Raw genomic sequence first — 26,468 nt, forward strand, 5'->3', positions numbered from 1 at the left:
TCGAGGCACGTTGGAACTTTCTAGCTAGAGGGATCCGCCTTTGCAATGAAACTGGACTCAGGACAGGTTACAAAGGGTCTGGAAATGGCGTGGGCCACAGAGGAGATCAAGAGGACCGCGCGCGGCGCCACGCCAGCCCACAGTATCCTTACATTCCGAGGCTCCTGGCCTCTCCCTGGATCTCCTCTCAGGCCTCGGGCAACGACAGCGACAGACCAGGCCAAGCGGCACTGCTAGGACTTCCGAGGCAGCGAAGGAGCCCTGTGCCACCAGCCGCCAGGCGAGTCTCGCGAGACCTCGGCCTCCCCGTCCAGCATGCCCTGCGCCGCCGCCGCTGCTGCCGCCGCCGCCGCCGCGCCGCGGCTTGAGGGCGGGAGGCTGGGGGAGGGTAGCGGAGCCGGCGCCGCCGCCATGTTGGGTCTGAGGCGGCTGCTGTAGGCGCCGACCGAGCAAGTGGGCGAGCAGAACGGCCACAGCGTCGTGGGATCTGCCTCTCTGCGAGTGGCCGGGAGCGGCGGCGGCGGCGGCGCCATGAGCGGGGGCACCCCTTACATCGGCAGCAAGATCAGCCTTATCTCCAAGGCGGAGATCCGCTACGAGGGCATCCTCTACACCATCGACACCGAGAACTCTACCGTAGCTCTCGCCAAAGGTATGCCGGGGCGGGCCTCGGGGTGGGAAGCCGGGCCGAGCGCTCGGGGCTGCGCCGAGCTCTCGGCTCGCGACCTCCTCGCTCCCTCCCCGCCCCACCGTCCTCCTTGGGGGGCCGCTCCCTTCCCTCCGTCCGGGCCCCAGCGTCGCGGGCCGGGCCGGGCCGCGGCCTCCCCGGGGCTCCCAGGCTTCCGCCTTCGATCCGGGGACTAAGGACCGCGGCCGGGCCGGGCGGGGCAGCCCTGAAGTCCGAGAACGGGCCGAAGAACACGGAGATACGCGTCTTCCAACTCCGAAATTCGGTGGTTCTGTCTTCTTAATCACCAAACAAAGCCTGAGTATTCAAAGAATTTTTCCGCCCAGCTTGAGTTTAAAGCGCTGATTTGCTGATTTTCCAGCACCCGTCTTCTCGCGTTTTTAATTTCAATTCGTTGCATATTCCTCAGGTGAACTTTAAGTAATGTGCCCAAACTTTGGGTTTCCCCTGCGACGCAGACGGCCTCGAAATGCCATTGGTACCTGGAGCAGATCACATCCCACTTGTCTCCTGTGTGGTATTTACCTGTTAAACCGGAATCCCTCTCCAAACCTGTTGTGCAACCATCTCTTTCAAATGTTTGCTGCTCTCCTTTCGGCCTTGTTTTTGGAAATCCGGTGGGAAGAAGGGTGCCAGCTTTTTCCGTGTCCCTTTTTCCCAGGGCAGATCTAAGTGGTCAGTGGGCGCTGACCGACCCCGGTGGAGGCTCTCTGGGGTCGGGGAGGAAGGTGTCCACCCCAAAGTACGTACCATCATCGCCCAGTCTTGTGGGTTTTGTTTCCGTTCACAAGTCTGGGTTTTTGTTCCGCCAGGAAACCAGGAAAAAAATAAACTTTAGCTCCTGATCTTAAAAGAAACCTCACAAGTTTTGGGAACATATAGGAGAGGGAAGCAAGATAACTAAGGTCATTTTCGCAGCACATCTGGGAGAGTTACAGAAAGAATAGCATGGTAAGGAGAGAAGTCCGGCGATAGGAAGAAAATTTTCTAAATCTTTTTAAGAAAAAGATTAGTCTTTGACCGATAGGAGAGTCATTTCACGGTATCAGGCAAATATTTAAAGATACTTTTTCGATTCCCTCGTACATCCTTTTTAAAAGACTCTTGTTGGGACAAATTTTCTATCTAGGTAGGGAGTCTTAAAATTATTTTCTCTAAATGTTTTTTCCTCTCCTCTCCCACCCGTCCCTCCCCCCACCGGCGTGCATATGTAGCTGTATAGTTTTAATTTTTATGGTTTTGTGGAATTGTGAAAAGGGCCCTCTAAAGTTTTTGATGAGAGCCACATACAAGCTGAAAATAGTATTTCTCATTAAAGTGGTTTAATAGTTGTTTTTTTTTTTTAAAAAACGCATTGTTTGGGCCAATCTGACTTTGAAGGTTTCTTGCCAGGTTAGTGACTTATCAGTGAGTTTCCTCTGGTACCTTTACTTCTTACAAAGAAAAGAACCTATGCATTTTTAAGATTTCTAATGTATTCATTTGTCTTTTTAAAAACAAAAACCTATAAATATATTCTTTTACGCAAGAACCTAAAAACATCTATATAGCAATGAAGTCTTTTTTAATCATTGATTTAATTTATGTCTGTTCTCATGGCTTTGATATGTAATCCCACGTGCGTAATATATTCTTTTTTTCTAAAGAAATTTGAGTTGTTGAATGTATAACAGAGGTTTGGGAATTGTGTTTGCAAAAATTGGAGTTACCAAATGTGGGTATTATTCTACTTGGCAGTTTCTAATCTAAAACTGCTTTGTAACTGTGCAGTCAACAACCAGGTACTTATTTCAGATTTCAGAATTAGAAGTGGGATGTTTGGTGTTAAGATTTTAGAATTTATGTGATTTGTTGAGTAATTTGATAATCTGAAATTCCACCTTTTTCAAAATTTGGATGAAGAGTGGCAGTCTACCCGATGAAACCAAAAGTTCATTCATGGATTTTAGAATACAGTGTGTTTAGAATACAGTATGTATTTGGATTTAGAGATCCTTGCTAACTCTTTTTAAACTATGAATTGAGTTATCTCTTTAACATTCTTAAAATTCTATTTAGGACTTTAATTCTTTTCCCCTTTAGAGAGAGGTGTTTTTTTTTTCCCCCTCAGTGTGAAATATAACCACATATGTTGTAAAGATATGTGGATAAAAATGAAATATTTTTAAACAAAGGTCCTTGTAACTACCACCCAGGGAAAGACAGGCTTTGCCAACATCCCACAAGTCTCCCACTCCTGCATCTTCTCATCAACAACTGCTGCCTTCTTAAGCTAGATATAAATATTATTCTGACATTGATCGTCTTATCACTTAAGTTACATCTCTGAATGATAAGAGTTTTGTCCCTTTTTGAACTTTATATAAATGGAATCATGTTGCATATACTTATTTTGGCTTTTGTTGTGACATAGTATTCCGTCATGCATATAACTTGTTTATTTCTCCAGTTGCTTTGGATATTCTGAAGCTATTCAAATTGTTTACAGTTTTGAGCAATTATGAACAATAACTTTGTGTTTGAGTTTACTGATACATGTTTATGTAATTTTCTTTATGCTGTGTACTTTGAATTGCAGGATCCTGGGGAGTATGTCTTTATTAGATCATGAAAAACTGTTTTCCTAAGTAGTTGTTTACTAATTTTTATTTCAGTTATTAGTAAAGTATATGAGAGTTACAGTTGTTCCACATCTCTCACCAACAGTAATATTTGTAACCACCACTTTTATCAGGTATTTTAGTTCTATCCAATCAGGTATTTTAGTTAGTATCAGGTGTTTTAGTTCTGTCCAGTCTGGTGGGTATGTATTTGTACCTGGTTTTTAATCTTCCTGATTACTAGTGAGGTAAACACCTTTTCATATCTTGGTCATTTGGATTTCATCTTCCATGAAGTGCCTTTGAAATCTTTTGCCCATTTTCCTGTTGAAATGCATGTTGTTGTTGTTGTTGTTTTTCTTGAGTTCAGTATCAGAATATGAATCCTTTGCTGGATATATCTGTTGCAAGTATCTTTTCCCATTTAATGGTTTCTTTTGGTGAATAGAAGTTCTTGCTTTTATTGTAAATATGTTACCACTCTTTTCAATTGTGACTAGTGTTTCTTGTCCTTTTTTTTTTAAAGGAGCTTTTCCCTACCCAAGGGTCATGGACTTACTTTGATTATCTTTTCAACTATGATGCCCCTGTAATTGATTTTGTGTATGTTGTGAGGTATTTAAATATTTACATTTAGTAAGGAAGTCCCTTGGCTTATATGGTCCAGGTTATAATTTAGTTTCTTTACTTGGATATTACTTAAAATTTAAATCCATCTGAAACTATAGAATACTCTTAATATTTGGGGCTAGCTCTGTTTGATGTAGTATATAATTAGGATGACCATATGGCCTGTTTTGCCCTGGTGAAAAGTCCTTGTTTGTGCCTGTTATTTTGGTGAAATTGTTAAAACATCCTTTTTCTCTCTTGAAAATCTTGCAGTTTGGATAATAAATTGTATGGTCCCACTGTATGTAGTCAAAAGCCCAATGCCAGAGGTACTGCCAAATAGGTGTTATCTTTTATTTTCTGCTAGAGATTTGACAGACTAGCTTTAGTTTTATAAAAGTGAAATTGAGGTAAGTTTGATGAACTTTGATACATTGGAATCTTCTAAATCAATGTCAGGAAGTTTTAAGGGGAAGTAAGGAAGAATTTAATGTCAGTATAAGTATGTTAATAGATAATCTGGATTGTTGTTTGTTTCTTGAGGTCTTTATCACGGGTCTGAGTTTATTTTCTACTAGTACTGCTCATGACCTACATGTAATCATCTTTATTTGCATGTGTTTATTGTCTGAGCCCCTGGGACGAACAGATATTTATTAAATGAATGAATAAATGAGACTTATTTAGCATTTTAGTTTATTAATCTTATAGAAGTCTCTTGGGGATATCTCCAAATGTTTGCAGTTGTATCTCTTTAAAATTAAAATACATAAAGTATGTTCTCTCCACCAAGAGTAAGAAATTTTGGAGAATGGGAGTATAAGAGAATAAAATCTTTTTTTTTTTGGCTGTGCTGGGTCTTTCTGTGCACAGGCTCTCTCTAGTTACTGCGAACTGTACTGCACGGGCTTCTCATTGCAGTAGCTTCTCTTGCTGCAGAGCACAGGCTCTCGGTGCCTGGGCTTCAGTAGCTGCAGCTCACAGGCTCCAGAGCACAGGCTCCAGAGCACAGGCTCAGCAGTTGTGGCATATGGGCTTGGTTGCTCTGTGACATGTGCAATCTTCCCACACCAGGCAGATTCTTATCCCCTGTACCACCAGAGAAGTCCAGGATAAAATCTTAAGACATGCATGATATAAATGACATTGTTGGGGAGACAGAGTTTTTCACCTTATGGCTCAAGCTTAATTATAATTTTCATTTAAAATTTAAAGGAAGAATCAATTCAGAATGTTTGAGGGAGCTGCAAAGTGATGATGTAGTTTGTAGGATACTTCCAATTGTATATGCATTTGTATTTGTGAATATGACACCCAAACACATAATAGATCCTGGATACCAAGAGATTCCCCCACAGAATGGAAACTTTGTAGAGGCAAGGGTTTTGTCTCATTCATTGCTCTGTCCTCAGCAGCTGGAATAGTGCCAGGCACAGAGCAGACCCTTGGTAAATATTTGAATAAATGAAAGGAAACATAGCTTTTGAAGGTTTCTCATTGTGGGAATCTCAAAGTTGGAGGAAACTCACATATCCTATAAGCATTATATATGTGGATTTTAAAAGTATTTAAGTAAAATAGACTCAGTTCAGTCACTCAGTCGTGACTCTGCGACCCCATGGACTGCAGCATGCCAGTTCCCTGTCCATCACCCACTCCTGGAGCTTGCTCAGACTAATGTCCATTGAGTTGGTGATGCCATCCAACCATCTCATCCTCTGTCGTCCCCTTCTCCTGCCTTCAGTCTTTCCCAGCGTCAGGGTCTTTTCCAATGAGTCAGTTCTTCGCATCAAGTGGCCAAAATAAACTAAATAGACAAAAGTGAGTAAAATTCTTATCTAACATGCATTTAGTTAACTGTACCTGGTTAATAAACCCTTAAAATGAAAATCATGTTGCCATTGAATTAGTAAGAGAGACTTTGTGAGGAAGAATGATTATAAAAGCCAGCTGCTTTTCAAACAAACAGTTTGTTCTTAAAGAATCAAGTGATTGGTGGAGGAATATAAAAGTGGGTAAATTGGTGGGTAAGTGGGTAATGATATTGCCCATTGGCATAGCTTACTCACCTCTCGATTGTTAATTATCCACATAGTCATAAACTCCAGAGAGAGTGGGAGAGCTTTTATTGGGTGAAATGCCTGTGAAGTGCTTTATTGATTTCTTGCCTTCTCTCTAATTTGGGGGATCTGAATCTAGCAATTCACAAAATCACTACTTAGGAACAGCAAAGATTTAGTGAAACTTAGTGCTGCAGTTTCTTTCGGTTGCCCTATTTAGTGAGATTGCCAGAAGTTGGAGCCTTGGAAACAGTTTGTTGTTGTTGCATAGTCCACAGAAATTCTTGGTAATTCTGAGAGTCTCAGGTCAGGTGCCAGAAATTAACTGTACATTTTCCAGTACAGTAAGAAAAGCCATGGCTTTCTTCTTCTTTCTTTCTTTTTTTAAATATTTATTTCTTTTGTTTGTTTGCACCACCAGGATCTTCAGTCTTCTTTGCGGTCTGTGGGGGTCTTTGGGTGTGGCATGTGGGATCTGGTTCCCTAACCAGGAGTCAAACCCAGGCCCCCTGCATTGGGCGCTCAGGGAAGCCACTGGACCATCAGGGATGTCCCAAGACATGACTATCTGAATTGGAAGTAAAGAAAACAGCATAAAGCCTGAGGGAAATAATAGTAAAAGAAAAGAAATAGTAAGAGTAAAGAGATCTTACCTGTGTGACACGTAGCAAGAGTTTTGTATTTAACTCAGTGCTGAAGTAGTAATAGCAGTAACTGTAGATGGTTTAACTTGAATTTATTACTCCATGATAAAAGGTGATCTCTACGGAAGCAATTTACCTTTTACTTTCTCTGTAATACTTTAAAGTAGTACTTCAGTTAGCTATTTTAGGAACTGGATATCAGTGAAGTAAAATTTTTAATGGATCAAGTGTGAGTTAGTCTGTGAAGTATTTTACTCACAAAGATTTATTCTAGTGTTGTGCAGTGTTTGCTTTGCTAAGCAAATGTGACCTAAAAGGCCAGTTGGAAAACTTAGTAGTGTCCTTGGAGAGGTAATTTAATCTCAGCTTTAACTTTATATTTTAAGTAAGGATAGTGACGTGCATCTTTCAGAGTCATTCTCAGAATTAAATGAGATAATACCAGAAGTGAACTAGTTTGTTACAGTGCTTAATAGAGTAGCTTTCTCATTGTTATTTCCAACCACTGTCTCCATCTTTGTCTAGGTAACCCATCTCCATCAGTCATTCAGATCCACTGTAGCCTACAGCCTGTTGATCCTACTACCTTTCATTGACCCACACTCTCCTTATAACTTTGCCACCTGTTTTAATTCCATGAGGAGTTGTTACGGTCAGAGCAGAGCTTATACTGTCAACCCCCTTCCCCCTCCCACTTTCTTGTACAAACCTCACAGCCCTGATTATATCAGCACAGACATGCTGGCCAGTTTCACTGTACATTTATGTTCACTAAGCCCAGAAGTCATGGTTACTTCCCATATATTGTATATATTGTATGTCCTTACTCCATTCCGGTTTTGTACATGACCATTCCATTCCTTGTTTTCCTCAGACTTCGATCATCTCTTCCCCCATCTTCACTTTCAGCCTGTGAACCTTGCTGCTTCTTTATTTGAGGAGAGAATAGCAAACAGAAGAGAATTTTGCTCAACTCATCCCACATGTACCCAGTAACCTGCATCTGTCCCAAACCTCTCCTTTTCTCTGTTTAGATAAACTGTTCTCTCCTAAGGTCACCCATGCATTTGTGCAGTAGGTTTCATCCCCTCTTGATGATTCAAGGACATTGCTCCAACAGCCTCTCCTGCATACAGTTTCTCCTTCTCTACCAGACCTTTCCTGTCTACTCACAGATATGCTGTTATTTCATCCATCTTAAGAACAGCAGCAGCAGCAGCAACAAAAACACTGTTATTCTTAATGCAGTTACTCCTTTCTATCTACTGCCCCATCTCTCTCCTTCCCTTTACACCAAAACTCCTTGAAGAAGTTGTCTATATCAAGGTTGCCAAAGATTTCCATGTTGCCAGATTCAGTGGCTGGTTCTTATCCTCAGTCTACTTGACTGATCAGCAGTATACTGCACAATCTATCTCTTCTGCTCCTGGCTGTTTTTTCACTTGATGTCATCCTAGTTTTCTCTTAGACCGCACTGTCTCCTTTGTGATTCTTCAACTCCTACTCCTCCCATTGTTGGAGGGGACCAGGGCTTAGTTCACATCTTCACTGTCTTTTTCTCTTTCTCTTTTTTCTTTCGTGTTGGTTACAGATTATTTCCTTGTTTTATCATGTGCACTCTTCTCTTGATTTCATTCTGAATTTCATGACTTCAGATGCTGTCTATAGATTATTGTCTCCATCCTGCACCCCCCCGCAGACTCCTGATTTGTGTATCCATCGGCTTCCTTGATATTGCCACCTGGAAGGATGTCTGCTAGGCACCTCCCATTCAATATGTCCCAAACCTATTTCTTCATCTAGTCGTTTCCTTCTAATTGAAGACAATTTATTCTTTTAGTTGGTTAAGATAAAAAAATCTTTGAGTCATCCTTAAATTTCTCTCACAGTACGTGTTTCGGATCTCGTCAACTAATTCCAAGATATATGCAGAATTTTACTTCTTACCATCTCTGCTACTTTACTACTTTGCATTATCTCTGTCCAGTCTGTTCAGAGACATGCAGGGGTTCCTGTTTCTTGTTTACCATGTTGACTTCTTAGTTGGTTCTTTTCCCCTCAGTTTTGCATAAGTGCATCTTTGTCATTAAAAAAAAAAAAGGTGGCATGTGTGGGTGGCAGATTTTCTTAGTGAATCTATGTTTTTCTTGATTGCTTGATTGACTGGCTATATTATTATGAATCAGATTGTTTTTTCATATGGACATTTTAAATTATTGGATTATTGTATTCTAACATTCTGGTATTGCTGATACCAATTTGATTCTCACTTTTCTCTCTGGAATTTCTTGGAGTTTTGAAATATTGCCACACTGGAGTGTGTTTTTCCTGAGTGATTTCAGTGGGTCTTGTAAATCTGAAGACTCAGGTTTCTTTAACCTAGTAAATTTGCTGTCTTTGTCCAACTCTCAGATTAGTTTCTCTTTCACACCAGTGTTTTTTGTTTTATTTTTTAACTCCTATTGGATTAAGTTATTTTTAATTAATCAATTTGCTTTTAAAAATATTTTTATATCCCTATTGGTTATATCTTTGGGAGATTAAAACAAAAATCCAACCATAAGAAAGAATACCCAACAAAGCAGCTTAGAGGGTTGAAGCTAAATTTAGACTGCAAATTGGACTTGCTTTTCCTTTTTCTTCCTGTTTATAAGTCTTAACTCAAACTACATGAGAAGGCATTTTTTAAAAAACACATGAACCCATAAAAGAGAAAGTAGAATTGGAAAGGGGACAACAGCAACAAAATTTTGAAGGGTGAAAAAAAAGTTTTTGTCTTTCGAGTTTAAATGTCTTCTTAGCAGAATTTAGCTGCAGACTAAGGAGGCAGTGGGTAAAGCCAAGAAGTAAACCTGATTTGTACCCAAACTCCTAAAAGTCTCAGGCATTGGCATCATCATATGCAATGAAAACAAGGGCTGTAGTAATTGGGTGAAGATAGAGGTCAGAACTGGAAGATTAACTTGAAATTTGTGTCAACAGTGGCCAGATTTCCAAAGCCCCCTTTGCATTTCCCACATCTAGGTGGATAGCTACTTCTCTCCGATCCTGGTACTCTGGTGAGGTTAAACTAGAGATTCTGGAGAAACCTCAGCACATTTAGGAGCAGAGGTACCTACCACACCAAAGACAGCATGGAGCACAGGGAGCATAAGAGCAGCTTGTACATGCCTGGGGCTTATTACATCCATTCAGGAGAATTGCTGAGCACCTTTTATGACTCTGTGTTAGACACTGTGCTATATTCTAGGAAACCAAAGAGCCAGAGACAGGGTTCTTGAGGACCCAGCAGCTGAGGTAGGGCCTGACAGATAGTCACACTTAGCCACAGGAAGAGGATGTCTAGGAAGAAGTGTCCAGTCCTAGGTCACGGGGAGTTTTGCAGTCTGTCAGGAAAGTGAACACAAAGTCACAAAGGAAAGAGAACCAACAGCTCTGGAAGGTCCCAATGAAAATGTATCAAATAACAGACGCAGGCCCCTTCCTCCCCTTTTATTTTTCTTCCCCTGCTACATTTATCTTAGTTTATTCAGTTTGTCATTTGAATAGCACACTAACAAGTCAGTTTTCTTGGTGGGTTGTAAAGTGAACGTGAAAGTTGCTCAGGCATGTCCAGCTCTCTGTGACCCCATGGACTGTATAATCCATGAAATTCTCCAGGCCAGAATACTGGAGTGGGTAGCTGTTCCCTCTTTCAGGGGATCTTCCCAACCCAGGGATCAAACCCATGTCTCCTGCATTGCAGGTGGATTCTTTACCAACTGAGCTATCAGGTGGATTGTAAGGATCCCTGGAAAGTTTTTAGCCAATGAAGTGATTTGTCAGAGTCCAGCTGTAGGATGTTTATGCTGACAGCATTGTGCAAAAATTGTGAGTGAGGGACAGTTGGAGCTGACAGTATTGAATGATAGTACCTATAATGATTCCTATCCACCAAAATTAGGAAAGGAGCAAGAGGGAATCAGGTTTATCCTTCTAGATGCTACTTGAGCATCCTCACCCCTTCAAAGCCTTCCCCAGTTACCCTGGTCAGAAACTGTATGTTGCATCTTCTGTGTTTGCAGTTTATCTTCTGTTTTCTTTTTGTGCTTAGCAACCTTTTCTTATTTTTCGCTATAGACTAGTTTTCAACATCTTTCCCTCCTTGTGTCCTTTGTGCTTAACAAATCAACTGTTGATAACATGAAGGATTATTATTTCTGAAAAGTCTCCTTCGTCAGAAAATGAGTGGTTGAACTTGACGTTTTATAGGAAAGGACACTATGATAAATGAAGATGGTATTGAGGATATTTTATTCTCTCAGATTAGGAAGTAATAATAAGTACTAATAATTAATAAGTAAGTATTTACTTTTGCTGTCCTGTGCTTTACAGAACTGTTTCAGGATCTCTCCTGTTTGCCATTTCAGAAAAGTCCTAATTTTTGTGTTTTGCATTACCACTGCTGTTGTTTCGTATCACCATCTAAATTATCAAAGTGCCTTTTGGCTTTATAATTCTCTCTTCTTGGCACTCTTTCTAAATTCTTAGGCTAGTCATTATTTCCTTGTACTCAATCTGAAATGCTAATGGTTGAACCAAGAAAGGTATGTCTTGAGTAAATCTGCACGTATTAGTAATCCACTGGGAGGAAGCAAGTGAAGTTGCAGGGCCTTAAGTCTATAATCATGGAAGATGACTTTGGGCTGAAAGAAATGTAGAAGTCTTTCTTCCCCCAAAACTGTGAGGAAGAGGGGAGAAAATGAGTGAAGATATGAAATGTATTAATGAGAAGGATGAGATCATTTGGAGTCTTTCTAGTCAAAGAGGAGTTTACTTTCACTTTTAGAATTAAGTCATAAAGGAGTTGGTTTTAAGAATATGTTTGAAAAGGTGAGAGAAAGTTATCTGGGCCATGAACTCTGTTATCGTAGAGTCACCAGTGACTGGCCTATGACGCTGAGGAGATTGAGAATACTGCAGAGAGGTCAGTAGTAAAGTCACTGTTGGGGAGGACAGGTCTGAAGTACGTACAGGAAGGGATTACGGAGGCTGGAGACAGATGGTTTTATTTAGCGCAGTATTAGACCCTAACAGAAAGCAGTGTGGATAAGGGTGAAGAATGGACCAAAACAGGGCGTACAAGGTGTGCCAGAAGTGGAGGTTTGCAGTTAAAAGCTGGGACATGATTTCAAAGAGCAGCCCTGTGGAATCTTATGTTTTAAATCTCCCCACCCAAGTAAAAAAAAATCTGGAGCCCACTTACCACTATCCTGCTCTCAGGGTCTATGGATACTGTGTTGTAGAAGAGAGAGTTGATAAATGAAGATCTTTTAGTATTTAATTAAATCTTGTGTTAAACCCTTATATAACAGCTTATTCCAAATATGTAGAATCTCAAATAGTTTCAGCAAGAGTTTGTATAGCATACTGGATATGCACTAAGAACTGTACTTAAAGATAAATGTAAGGAAAATAAAGATACCAAGTGGAGCTTTTTGTTTGTTTTTAGATTTATTTTACCTTAGCTGTTGTGATGGGTCTTTGTTGTTACTCATGGACTTTCTCTAGTTCTGAAGAGCAAAGGCTACTCTCTTGTGGAGCATGGACTCTGGGCATGTGGGCTTAGTTGTTCCACGGCATGTGGGATCTTCCCGGATCAAGGATTGAACCGGTGTCCCTTGCATTGTAAGGCAGATTCATAACCACTGGACCACCAGGGAAGCCCCCAAATGTAGCTTTTCAGCACTTCTCCCTAACCCCCACTTGATGCTTATATGCTGGTTTTTTTTTTTTTTAATCCATGTGCTGTACTTTCTGTTTTCCCATTCTATTGATGTCCAGCTGTTATTTCTTTTTGAAAATAGTCATTTTCCCATTTTATTCTAAGTAGGTTTATTGTGTAGTTTAATTCAGTTCCTTTGGTATTAAACAGTGCTCAGTAATTTTGGAAATAGCTTACTTAATAGCTTTTTCCACTGTGAAATTTATTCAAGAAATATTCAAATGTCAGCACTATTTAGGGCACTGTGTTAGCTACTTGTGTTAATTGCAAGGATACAAATCTTTGTCCTGAAGATCTTTCGATTTTAAAAAAGGTCACTATATACAGTGGTAGAATGCTATATGAATTTTAAAGGAAGAATATGTTACCAGCACCTGGGAATATTACTGGTAGAGTTGGGTAATGGCTAGTGTTATGTCACTTTGCCTGGGCCATTGTGAGCTTAGTTGTGCAGTCATGTCCAACTTTTGCAACCTCATGGACTATAGCCTGCCAGGCTCCTCTGTCCATGGGGATTCTCCAGGCAAGAATACTAGAGTGGGTTGCCATGCCCTCCTCCAGGGGATCTTCCCAACCCAGGGATCGAACCCAGGTCTCCCGCATTGCAGATGGATTCTTTACCCTCTGAGCCATGAGGGAAGCCCACTCATAGCCAGGCCACAGTGCCCAGATATTTGGTCAGATGTTTTGGATGTTTCTGAAGGTTTGTTTTTTTTTAAACCAGATTAATATTTAAATTATTGTACTTTAAGTAAAGCATATTTGCTCCCCCATGATGTGGGATGTGGGTGGGCCTCATCCAGCCAGGTTGAAGGTCCTAATAGAACAAAGACTGACCTCTTCTGAGCCAGAAGGAAAGAATGCTACCAGGAAAACACCTTTGTTCTCAAACTGCAACTCTTCTTCAGGTCTCCAGCCTGCTGGCCTACTCTGCACATTTTGGATTTTCAGATGAGCCAGTTTCTTAAATCTGTGTCTATATATGTGCATTCTGTTGGTTCTGTTTCTCTACAGAACTATGATGAATATAAGTAGTATCTAAACTGAACTTTAGGATAGGTCACGTGTAGAGAGGCGCTTTGGTGGAGGACAGAAAACTTGGTCTGTGTATGGAGAATGATGAGCTTGGTTCGAACTTAACGTTTGGATAAGTGATTGGGACCAGGTCTTGCAATTGATACTTGAGAGGAGTTTTAATTTTAAGATTGCTTCATAAATGTTATTATGGATTTCCATTTGAACTTAGTTTTCCAACTTACTTTTGGACATTTCTTGAGTAATCAACCTTTTGTTTATTGCTCTCACCTTTTAGTATTCAGGAGACTTGTTTTTCTTGTTTATCAATCAGTATCAGAGCCTAATTTATAATTTTTAGTTTGTGTCCAAAAGCTAAGGCTTTTGGAAAATATTAATGTCATTTTGATGGTGCCAACTACATTTAACTATAGATATATTTATTGTATTTAAACTTAACAAAGCTTTGGTATTTTATAATGGAGATACTGTATTGGGAATTTGGTCACTACAGCTCTTCCCTCTTGTTGTGTACTTTGACTATATGTATAGGTATTAAGGGTCTTCCCCTGGTGGCCAAGTGGTAAAGAACCCGCCTACTAATGCAGGAGAAGTGAGTGCTATCTTTGCGTCTGGAAGATCCCCTGGAAAAGGAAAATGGCATCCCATTCTAGAATTCTTGCCTAGGAAATCCCGTGGACAAAGGAGCCTGGCCAGCTGCAGTCCATGGGGACACGATTCAGCGACGAGTATGCACACCCGTGGGTATTAATACACTGTGAACAAAGTTTGACATTAGTGTATGTTTGAGTTTGCCATGATCTAGAGATAGAGTGGCTCAGACGGTAAAGAGTCTGCCTACAATGTGGGAGACCTGGGTTCAATCACTGGGTCGGGAAGATCCCCTGAAGAAGGAAATGGCTACCCACTCCAGTGCTCTTGCCTGGAAAATCCCATGGATGGAGGAGCCTGGTAGGCTACAGTCCACGGGGTCGCAAAGAGTCGGACACGACTGAGCAAATTCACTTCAGCTTCAGAGATAGAGATATTTTAGATAAATGATTTTGCTAGAACTTTGACCCTATTTCTTGATTTTAAAAAAAGTATCATGGGATAGATTTCTATTAATAAATCTTTGCTATTTGTAGCCAGAAGTAGGGAATTGATTATATTCTTTAAAAATTAATGCAGGAAAAAATACTTTCCCTACTTCCCACTCTTTTTAACGTTAGCTTAAAATGTGTACTTTTCTATTTTGGGAAATAAAAACTAGAATACTTACTAAAGCAATGTAACAACATGAAGTTAAGCATATAGAGGACAACTTCTCCTAGTTTCAGCATTCTGTTCCAACTATTACTGTCATTTTGTGTATTTTCTTACTGCTATATTTGTAGGGGTGTGTCTGTGTGTGTTTCATTTTTGTTTTTTGCCTCACCTCAAGGCATGTGGGACCTTAGTTCCTCTACCTGGGAGACCAGGAATGGAACCTACACCCCTGCAGTGGAAGGGCAGGACTGCCAGGGAAGTCCCTGTGTGTGTTATTGAAGTAAAATTCATATAACATAAAATTAGCCACCATAAAATGTAGGAATTAATCTAGTCACAGTGTTGTGTAACCATCAGTTCAGTTTAGTCGCTCAGTTGTGTCCGACTCTTTGAGACCCAATGGACTGCAGCACACCAGGCCTCCCTGTCCATTGCCAACTCCCAGAGTTTACTCAAACTCATGTCCACTGAGTCAGTGATGACATCCAACCATCTCATCCTCTGTCGTCCCCTTCTCCTCCTGCCTTCAATCTTTCCCAGCATCAGGGTCTTCTCCAGTAGACAAGTCAGCTCTTCTCATCAGGTGGCCAAAGTATTGGAGCTTCAACATCAGTTCTTCTAATGAATATTGAGGGCTGATTTCCTTTAGGATTGAATAGTTTGATCTTCTTGCTGTCCAGGGGACTCTCAGGGGTCTTCTCCAACCCCATAGTTCAAAAGCATCAATTCTTCGGTGCTCAGCTTTCTTTATGGTCCAACTCTAACATCCATATGTGACTACTGGAAAAATAATACCTTTGACTAGATGGACCTTTGTTGGCAAAGTAATGTCTCTATTTTTTAGTATGCTGACTAGGTTGATCATGCTTTTCTTCCAAGGAGCAAGCATCTTTTAATTTCATGGCTGCAGTCACCATCTGCAGTGACTTTGGAGCCCAAGAAAATAAACTCTGTCACTGTTTCCCCATCTATTTGCTGTGAAGTGATGGGACTGGATGCCATGATCTTCATTTTCTGAATGTTGAGTTTTAAGCCAGCTTTTTCACTTACTCTTTCACTTTGATTAAGAGGCTCTTTAGTTCCTCCTCACTTTCTGCTATAAGGGTGGTGTAATCTGTATATCTGAGGTTATTGATTATTTTTCCCTACAGTCTTGATTCCAGCTTGTGCTTCATCCAGTCCAGTGTTTCTCATGATGTACTCTGCATATAAGTTAAATAAACAAGGTGACAGTATACAACCTTAACAGACTCCTTTCCTAATTTGGAACCAGTCCATTGTTTCACATCCAGTTCTAACTGTCGCTTCTTGACCTGCATACAGATTTCTCAGGAAGCAGGTCAGGTGGTTTGGTGTTCCCATCTCTTTAAGAATTTTCCACAGTTTGTTGTGATCCACATAGTCAAAGGCTTTGGCGTAGTCAATAAAGCAGGAGTAGATATTTTTCTGGAATTCTCTTGCTTTTTCTGTGATCCAACGGATGTTGGCCTTTTCCTCTCCCTTTTCTAAATCCAGCTTGAACATCTGAAAGTTCATTATACTATAGTTTGAGCACTCTTTGCCATTGCCTTTCTTTGGGATTGGAGTGAAATCTGACCTTTTCCAGTCCTGTGGCCACTGCTGAATTTTCCAAATTTGCTGGCAAATTGAGTGCAGTACCTTCACAACATCATCTTTTAGAATTTGAAATAGCTCAGCTGGAATTCCATCACTCCCACTAGCTTTGTTTGTAGGAATGCTTCCTAAGGCCCACTTGACTTCACATTCCAGGATGTCTGGCTCTAGGTGAGTGATCACTCCATCTTGGTTATCTGGCTCATGAAGATCTTTTTTTGTGTAGTTCTTCTGTGTTCTGCCCTCAGTTTGAAGGACACTTACTTTAATTTCTCATTTCCCCTTCCCCAGCCCCTGGTGGCCACTAATCTGCTTTCTATTTCAGTAGATTTTCTGACTCCAGATAAATGGAATCCTAATATGAGATCTTTTGTGATGGACTTCTTTCACTCAGTGTGCTTTTAAAATTCATCATATTGTAGTGTATTTCAGAATTTAATTCCTTTTTATGGCTAAATAGTCTCCCATTATACCAGATACATTGGGGGCTTCCCTGGTGGCTCAGATGGTGTAGAATGTGCCTGCAATGCAGGAGAGCTGGGTTCAACCCCTGGGTTGGGTAAGTCCCCTGGAGAAGGAAATGGCAACCCACTCCAGTATTCTAGCCTGGAGATCTCCATGGACAGAGGAACCTGGTGGTCTACAGTCCCTGGGGTCACAAAGCGGACACGACTGAGCGACTAACACACTCTGTGGATTCTTGCCACCTCTTCTTAATATCTTCTGTTTCCGTTAGATCCATACCATTTCTGTCCTTTATTGTGCCCATCTTTGCATTAAATGTTGCCTTGTTATCTCTTATTTTCTTGAAGAGATCTCAAGTGTTTTCCTCTATTTCTTTGCATTGATTGCTGAGGAAGCCTTTGTTATCTCTCCTTGCTGTTCTTTGGAAATCTGTATTCAGATGGTTATATCTTTCCTTTTCTCCTTTGCCTTTCGCTTTTCTTTTCTCAGCTATGTGTAAGGCCTCTTCAGACAATCATTTTACCTTTTTGCTTTTCTTCTTCTTGGGGATGGTGTTGGTCACCACCTCCCGTACAGTGTTACAAACCTCCATCCATAGTTCCTGGGTGATGCTCTGATATCACCTAGGAAATTCAAAGAGATTTAGGAGCTGTGTGTCAGAAACCAGGGTCAAAGACCAAACATTAAAACATTTATCTTTTAAAAAATTAACAGAAGTTTTGGAGCTCTGGTCAGAAGCTAGAGATGAGAACCTATTTATATGGGCTTCCTTGGTGGGTCAGATGGTAAAGCACATGTCTGCAATGCGGGAGACCTGGGTTTGATCCCTGGGTTGGGAAGACCCCCTGGAGAAAGAAATGGCAGCCCACTCCAGTAGTCTTGCCTGGAAAATCCCATGGACAGAGGAGCCTGGTAGGCTACAGTCCCTGGGGTCACTAAGAGTCGGACACGACTGAGTGACTTTACCTTCACTTTCACTCTGGTGGCTCAGATGGTTAAAAATCTGCCTGCAGTGCAGGAGACCCAGCTTCAATCCCTGGGTTGGGAAGGTTCCCTGGAGAAGAGAATGGCTACCTACTCCAGTAAATTCTTGCCTGGAGAATTGCATGGATAGAGATTTGATCTCCTTGCAGTCCAAGGGACTTTCAGAAGTTCACTCCATGATAGCCAGCATCATATTCAGTGGTGAAAGACAGAAAACATTCCCCTAGGAACAGAAACAGGACAAGGTTGTCCACTTCCAGCACTGTTACACAGCAGTGTATTAGAAGGCCTAGCCAGCACAGTTAGTCAGAGGGACTGTACTGTCATGAAGTATAGTCCCTTTGATGTACTTTTTGATTCAGCCTGCCAGTATTTTGTTGAGGATTTTTGTGTCTGTATTCTTGAGATTTTCATGTAGTTTTCTTATGGTAACTTTGTCTGGCTTTGGTATCAAGATAATGCTGGCCTCATAGAATGTGTTAGGAAATATTCCTTTTTCTTCTGTTCTTTTGGAGGAGTTTGAATAGGATGGATGTTAATTCTTAAAATGTTTAGTAACATTCACCAGTGAAATTTGATATCACCAGTGAAGTCTGGTCCTGGTTCTTTGGAGGGTTTTGACTACCAGCCCAGTCTTTTGTTGGACTTGTTAAAGATCTGTTGAGATTTTCTGTTTCTTCTTGAGTCAGTTTTGGTTATTTGTATATTTCTGGAAAATTTTCTTTTTTGTCTAGATTATCTATTTTGTTGGCATATAGTTGTTAGTAGTATTCTCCTATAAGTTTTTTAATCTGTGTAAGGTTGGTAGGAATGTTCTTGCTTTCATTTGACTTTAGTTATTTACATTTCCCCATCTTTTTCTGTAGTCTAGACTAGAACCCCAGGGACGGGGGAGCCTGGTGGGCTGCCGTCTGTGGGGTCGCACAGAGTCGGACACGACTGAAGCGACTTAGCAGCAGCAGCCTAGCTAAAGGTTGTCTATTTTGTTGATCTTTTCAAAGAAACAACTTGTGGTTTTAATGGTGCTGTGTCTCTGTTTGCTGTGTTGTTTATCTTGGCTTGAATTCAGTCTTATTATTTCCTTCCTTCCTTCTGCTGGGTTTGGGCTTAGTCTGCTCTTTTTCTGATTTCTTTCATCTTTTTGTTCTTTCTTTCTTTGAGTGCACCGGGTTTAGTTGCAACCCTCGGTTTCTTCGCTCATTAGTTGCGGCGTGCAGACTATTAGTTGTGGTGGCCTGTGGGTTCTAGTTCCCTGACCAGGGATCAAACCTGGGCCCCCTGCGTTGAGGGCACAGAGTCTTAGCCACTGGACCACAGGCAGATTCCTCTAGTTTCTTAATAGATGATTTGAGATTTTTAAAATATAGCATTTATAATTATAAATTTCTTTCTTGAGTATGGCATTCTTTATATCCCCTAATATTGGCAGGCAGTGTTTTCTTTTTCATTTGTCTTCAAGTTTTTTCTTTATTTTTTAAAAAAACGTATTTTTTTAGTTGAAGGTTGATTGCTTTACAGAATTTTGTTGTTTTCTGTCAAACCTCAACGTGAATCAGCCATACAAAATTTTTCTTAATTTCCCTAGCGGTATCTTTTTTGTCTTATTGGCTCTTTATGAGTCAGTTGTTTAATTGCCAAATACTTGTGATTTTCTAAGTTCTCTTCTATTACTGAGTTCTAGCCTCATTTCCATTTTAGTCAGAGAGGATACTTGATAAAATTCAATTTTTTTCATTTATTGAGGGTTGGTTTGGCCTAAAATTTGGTCTGTTGTGAAGAAAGTTCTATGCGTAATGTAATGTGCATTCTGCTGTTGTTGAGGGGGAGAAAAGATATTCTAAATCTTCTAAATGCTTTCTCCAGTACTACTGAGGAAGCCAGTTTTGCCCTGCCCTTGAGGGTTAAAACAATGGTCAGCCTCTCTGGCTGGCTTCTCAGTGAATTTTTAGGTAGATCATAGCATACAACCCTAAATTTTTGTAGGACAATATCCCTGTTCCCCACATGGCACCAGCAAGCTAGCCAGAAACATGGGCTACTGTCCCCATAGCTGCCTTTCACAGGGATGGGGGATGATGAATGGTAATAGCCAGCTGCTGTGCAGAATGCCAGAATTCACCGAAAGTTAGCAGCCTCTTTCTTCGTTAGATGCTCACTTGGATTCTCCAGGCATCTGGTTAGACTCCACAGTGCCAAAATGGTTTCTGCAGATCATTTGCCAGCCCAGTCGTTGTTTGGGTGGAGGGACCATTCCTGGATCTTCTTACTCCACCATCTTGCATGATGCCCCTTACGCCTATGTATTTATTTTAAATAGTTGTAATCTTCTGAAATTAATAGTTTTATAATCTGCCTCATGCATAGTATGTTTAATGTTGTTGTATGTTCACCTAACTTTTTTATGTTACAAATAATATAGCAGTCTATTTTGGGGAAAAAAAATGTGGACAGAGTTGTAGATTCCGAGTAAGAAATTACATTTAATAAATCATGTTATATTTTGACCTCTTTAAGTACCTTTTCACCATCACTTGTCCAGGAACTTCCAAACTGACCCTCTGCTTCCTTTTTCATTGTATCTTCCAAGTCACAGAAGAAAAAATACTGGAGAATAGTAGTTGCTAGGGGTAGGGGGAAAAGATGCATGGTCGTTCAGTGGGCAAAAAGTTTCAATTAAGCAAGGTGATGAAGTTGTAGAGCTCTGCTGTAATTTTGTTTGTAATTAACAATACTGTGATGTACATTTAAAATTTTGTTAAGAGGGTAGATCTCATGTGGTGTATTCTTACAACAGTGAATCTGATGGGCTAGAGTCCATGGGGTTGCAAAAGAGTCAGACATGACTTAGCAACTAAAGAACAACAATGCAATTAAGAAAAATCGAGAATTCTCTGGTAGTCCAATGGTTAGGACTTGGCGCTTTCAATGCTGAGGCCTGCGTTCAACACTGGTTAGAGAACTAAGTTGCTGCAAGCCGGGTGATATGACCAAAAAGAAAAAGCATTAATAGATAACATTAACAAAATTGCTGGTGAAGTATACCTAACAATGGAGTTGTCTGCCAGCTTAAAAGGGAAAAAAAGTAAGGTAGCATGATGGAAGAAAGTATAACAGAGCTAGTCTGCTACTTGGAGGCAAGGACAGAGTGCATCAGAATCAGGAAGAACCACACAGTAAGGACTGGTTACTGAGCCAGGAGGAAACTTGGGGTGAGTGGGAATCGTACACTGTTCCTACACGGTTTTCTATGTTTAGCCACTGCTCCCTAAAATACAATAAATAAAATAAAATAGCAGGTTAAAATAAATTAGGGATGAAACAATGTGATTTCTGACTGTACTGACATAATTCCCTTATTAGCCAGTTGCACATGAGCTAATTCATGTATTAAAATTATTTGTAGCAGAATAGTACTGGTAATTTTCTACTTTTTCTGTTCTTGTCCTGCTTTCTCTTTCTGCTCTTAGCATCCAGGTTCCAGCCTTCACTACCTCTCATTTGTTCTGTTATCTTCCAGACATTTATACCCTTCTGATTGCTGTTCTAATTCAGTTATTTTTTATAATACTAGAAGAACTGTCCTGAAAACATTAAATCTGATCAGATAGTCTCTATCATTAGAACCTGTTTCTCAAACTCTTAGTGTGTGCAAATTATTCTTCATGGTGTCTGTTGCCATGATTTTTTACTTTGACTCTCTTGCTGATGATAAGAGATTTTCTTCATACCATATTTTGGAAAGTATGCTTTTAATTTTCAACTCTACTGTGGGTTATCTTTACGACCGCAGATAACAAATTTTTAAGCCGATGTACGTGAATTTATCAACTTCCCCCAAACTTTTATTAGGTAACTCCTTACTGTAAAAGCTGAGACTATTCATTTATGAATTTCCTTTCATGTTTCCTTTGCTTCTTATTTTCATCTCCCAACTTTTCTGAGAATAGTGTGAAATAGATAACCATCTTAACAGCCCATAGCCGGAGAAGCCTGGTAGTCTACAGTCCATGGGGTCGCAAAGAGTCAGACAGGACTGAGCAGCTTCACTTAACTTTTCTAACACTTTGTAACTTTGTAGTCTTTCAGAACTATTAAATTTACATCCTATCCTAGCACCTTCAGTGGTAAAGAATCCGCCTGCCTATGCAGGAGTCATGGGTTCAATCCCTGGGTGGGGAATGCAGTAGGAAATGCCAGCCACTCCAGTATTCTTTCTTGGAAAATTACATGGACAGAGGAGCCTGGGAGGAATGGGGTCACAAAGTGTTGGACACGACTGAGTGACTGAACACACATGCACACTCGCACCTGGGTAAATTGTCACATACATTAATGTGTTTAAATGATTTTATTGCCCATCTCTTATTTTTCAATGCCATTGTCTCTGTGAGTTCTTTATTTTGATGTAGCAAAGGATAAGTCTGTATGGCTTATATTGCACTGAAGTTCTTTTTTTTTTTTTTTTCCCCCTGGAAATACAGTGAAACTTTCTGATCATATTTAGGTCCTTATGTCAGGAAATTTGTTATATCTTTAGTTGCATTTTGTCTTACTTGTTCTGTTATCTTTCTGAGAAACTATTCTTATTATGTTTATTCTGCAGCTATGTTTGTCTTACCTCTTTTTTTTCTTTCTTTAACTCTATGTGTTTTCAGTATGTGAGTTTTACTTTTCTTGAGAATATAAAGCAGTTCTTTCTGAAATTTTCTTGTTTCATCTTTCTTTTGGATACATGGATATCATTTGAATGGTTTTGTTATGCCTTGGATAGCCTAATAGAGCTTCTCTTTGGTTTTATAGATGGAAGACCTTTAACCCCACCCCACCTGCCTGCAGCTTCAGGATGAGCTGATTTGTTCCTTTGGAGGTCTGGGACTTAATAAAACTTTGTATGGTGGTAATAGTGCTGGTGCTGAGTTTAGGAGTGGGATTGATCCATTTGTAATTTTCCTAGCTTTCTTTTTGGTTAAAGGACAAAACATAAAACCATGTCTGTTACTTCTGCCCTGATATAGTATTGTTTGGCCACCAGAGAGAGAGAGGAGCTTCAGCTCTGACATCTTTTCCTTTATCACATCTGTGTCCCCATCCATCAAGTTGGAGTACGCCTGGGAAATTCTCAGCATGCTGTATATGGATTCTGGAGTTGGCCTTCCAGAGTGGACTAACTCAAAAAATATCTGCATGATACTTCCTAATAAAGTTTTATGGTATAGGTTTGAGGTATTTTCTTGGTTTAGGGGTGTTTTAACTTTTTAATTTTCTTTAGTTACAGGGTGGAATAGTCATCTGCAAACCTACAACTATGCCATTATCTTTTCCTGAAAGTCTCATAAGTACCTCAAAAAATTTTTAGGATTAAAAAAAGGCATTTAAGCTGAAATATTATCTTCAGTCTAGCTATGGATAAGTTCTGCAGAAAAATATAAACTTTGCACAGTGTTAAGGGATTTGCTTCCTCTAGGATACTCTTTAAATGAATAATATCTGATATGGCAGGCTTTCTTATTTGGAGCTTCTATGGGGATGTCAGCATTTTCAGAAGTCTCCTAAGATAGTGAACCTGAAACTTTAGTATTAATAAGAAACTCTTGAGGAATTGATTTAAAATATAGATATAGATTTCTGTATCCTCTTCACAGAAAATCTGAGTCAGTGGATTCCAGAATCTTTTTTTTAGGTAGTTTACCCTGAAACAGCTGGTCACAGTTCAACTTTGAATAATGCCATCCTGAGTGTTAGAATAGTCAGATTTAATTACGAGGTAGATATTTTAGGTAACTAGGGCATTTCAGGCTATCCCATGGAGCCGAGTAGCTCACAGAGGCTTTACTTGGTTTCTAGAGGATGTACTACTGACCAAGGAAGATATTCTTTTCATTGTCTTATCTTAAACCTGAAGCTCAATTTTCCGACTTTGGGATTTTTGTAGATTGGGAAAATCTTCACCACACACACACACACACACACACACACACACACACACTCACTCACTCACTCACTCACTCACTCACTCACTCACTCACTCATACGAGTTGCCAGTTTTTTATTTTGCTGAATGGGAACATTAAAAATAAATCAATAATGAAAGGGCTTTTTTTAGCACCTCTTACCACAACCACCAAAGATGTGAGTGACAATGTAGAAAGAACACAATACTTTCTAATACAATATTCATAATACTGATAGTCTTTTAAATTGAACACATGTAACTATGCAAAACCCACTTTCTTTTCCACTTTAAAAAAAATGTACTGTAGCTACAAATTAATGAATGCTTTCTCATGGAGGGCATTTAAGTGCCCCTTAGTATTGGAAACAATGCACTGTAAGAGGCGCTATCTGAGTACAGTGAGTAGACGCCTGTCTCATATCCTCTGTTTTCTTACCAGTTCGGTCCTTTGGTACAGAAGACAGACCAACAGATCGTCCAATACCACCTCGAGATGAAGTCTTTGAATACATAATATTCCGTGGGAGTGATATTAAAGACCTTACTGTTTGTGAGCCACCAAAACCACAATGTTCTTTGCCTCAGGACCCAGCTATTGTTCAGGTAATGTTGTAAATCTGTCTTAGAGTACAAATAAATTTCATACACATAACTAGCCTTGGATTTTACCTTCTCGTTTTAGTCTTTTAAATTTTCTCTATTGAATATTCATGGAGCGTATTACCATTTTCTAGTTACCTAGATACCCAGAATAACTGGGTAATGTTCTCATCCAGGTTTCTCTCTTTAGATGATAAATCAGAACTAAATAGAGTAAGATAGCTGAGGGATTTTTTTTTTTTCTTTTTCTTTGGCTCCGCCACACAGCATGTGGAATCTTAGTTCCCATGTGGAAGCCTGGAATCTTAACCACTGGATCACCAGAGAAAACCAGGAATTAATTTTTATCATAAGAATTTTCTGATTGCAGCAACAAAGTAGCTAATGTTTATTGAGTTCTGAGTTTATGAGAAGCACTGTCAAAAGCACTGCACATACAATAAGGCAAACCTCACAACACTCTCTGAGCTTGGTACTATAGTTATTCTTTTTTATAAGTGAGGAAATTGAAATAGAGCCATAATTTTAACAGACCCAGGCATTCTGGCTCCAGAATCCAAGATCCATTCCACTATATTATTCACATATGTTCTATTATTATTTTATTCACACATGGTTCATTTTACAAACCAGGATGATGGTGGCTACTCTTAGGTATGATTACTAACTAGGTTTAATGAGAAAAATGCTGAATCACGTTATATGTTTATATAGTGTACATGGAGTGTTATATAGTCAGCACAAACACAAAAAGATTTTAACATATACAGATATATTATTCGATTCTGTAATAAAGTATTAAAAAGAAGATCCTAAGGCTTCTCATTAAGAGAAATTTGAAAATTTGTGTATTTTATTAAAAACAGAAACATGTGATGTCTAATAGATTGCAAATTATGAGTTAAAGAGGATGTTCATTATAGTACCCGTTTATATGTTAACTGGAAATACATAGAAACTCTGGATTTCTACTATAGCAGCAGCACAGGAGATAGGTTAACATAAGAGTATTTTTGTGGGCATAACTGATTAAAAGCTTTGTTGCCCCCATGTGACTTTCCTCCTGAATCCATTTTCTTACCAACTTTTTTCCTTATCAGAAGTCTTTGGTAATTTGCACTAAATTATGCTTGTTGTCTTTTTTAACTTACTCTTTTATGCTGTGAGTGATAAAAGTCTTAGTTTTTCACAAAACTGATTGTTAAAAATATGCAGAATGTATATGCATTATCTTGCGTAGAATGTACCTTCCAGCTTTTAAAAGGAAATACCTAATGAACGCTCCTAAAGAAAATATTAAGTGCTGTGTAAAATTAAAATGGTTGGGGGGGGGGAGAAAAAGTACTTTTTAACATTTATTTACTGTTTCTTCTGAATACAAGATAAGCTTTTTATTAAGAAATGGCTGGGACTCCCATGGTGGTCCAGTGGCTGAGACTTCACACTCCCAGTGCAGGGGGCTTGAGTTCAATCCCTGGTCAGGGAACTAGATCCTACATATCGCAATTAAAGATCCCACATGCCACAACTGAAGATCCCTGAGAAAATGTAAACTTCTTAAATGAAGGGAGAAAAGACACGTTCTCATAGAAATAGTTGCCTGCACTGAACAGGGGATCTTCTCCAGGCTCTCTTCCCAACTCAGGGATCAAGTCTGGGTCTCCTGCGTTGCAGGCAGGTTCTTTACTGTCTGAGCCACCAGGGAAGCCCCAGCATAATAATAACTATATTTAAAGTATAGATAGTAAGTGATTTTGTATGGTATAGTTTGTTTCTGCATCTCTTGCTTGTAAATGTAATAGTATACCTCTAACGATTGAAAAGAAGAGTAAAATCAAAAGTGAGATATCTTATGTGTGTCAGCACAAGACTGAAACTTAGTACTGTTGATATAACCAAATTTGATTTTTCTTTAAACAAAGTTTATTTACGCAGGTAACTTTTTTTGGTTCTTTCCTAAATCTGCTCTAAAATGAAACCTAAAAGAGGAGTTCATTGTAGAAAAAAGTGTTTATAAATCACAGTAAGTATAATTGACAAATATAATCAAATATTGCAGTCAGATTATTCAGCTATTATTCAGCTCATTAAATGCATGTTGCAAGTTGTTGTAATTGCTTCTGTGTGTAGTAATTGTAATTTAATAGTTTTCTTTAAAATATAAATATGCAGATTTATTTCCATTATGTACATATTGTTCAGAG

At 39.6% G+C, this 26,468-nt stretch overlaps 1 protein-coding gene across 3 annotated transcripts in view; it reads left to right on the forward strand.

Annotated features, from left to right (window-relative positions):
• Window positions 1-389: 389 nt before the first annotated feature.
• Window positions 390-26,468, forward strand: part of LSM14A (LSM14A mRNA processing body assembly factor) — a 51,052-nt gene continuing 24,973 nt past the window's right edge. For all 3 annotated transcript variants that reach the window (XM_052655435.1, XM_052655436.1, XM_052655434.1), the window contains exons 1-2: window positions 390-652; window positions 24,104-24,267. In XM_052655435.1, coding sequence (XP_052511395.1) covers window positions 532-652; window positions 24,104-24,267 — 285 coding nt within the window. In that variant the 5' untranslated portion in view covers window positions 390-531. The remainder of the gene's footprint in view (window positions 653-24,103; window positions 24,268-26,468) is intronic.

Source organism: Budorcas taxicolor, chromosome 18, assembly GCF_023091745.1.
Source record: "Budorcas taxicolor isolate Tak-1 chromosome 18, Takin1.1, whole genome shotgun sequence".
NCBI classification, from domain to species: domain Eukaryota; kingdom Metazoa; phylum Chordata; class Mammalia; order Artiodactyla; family Bovidae; genus Budorcas; species Budorcas taxicolor.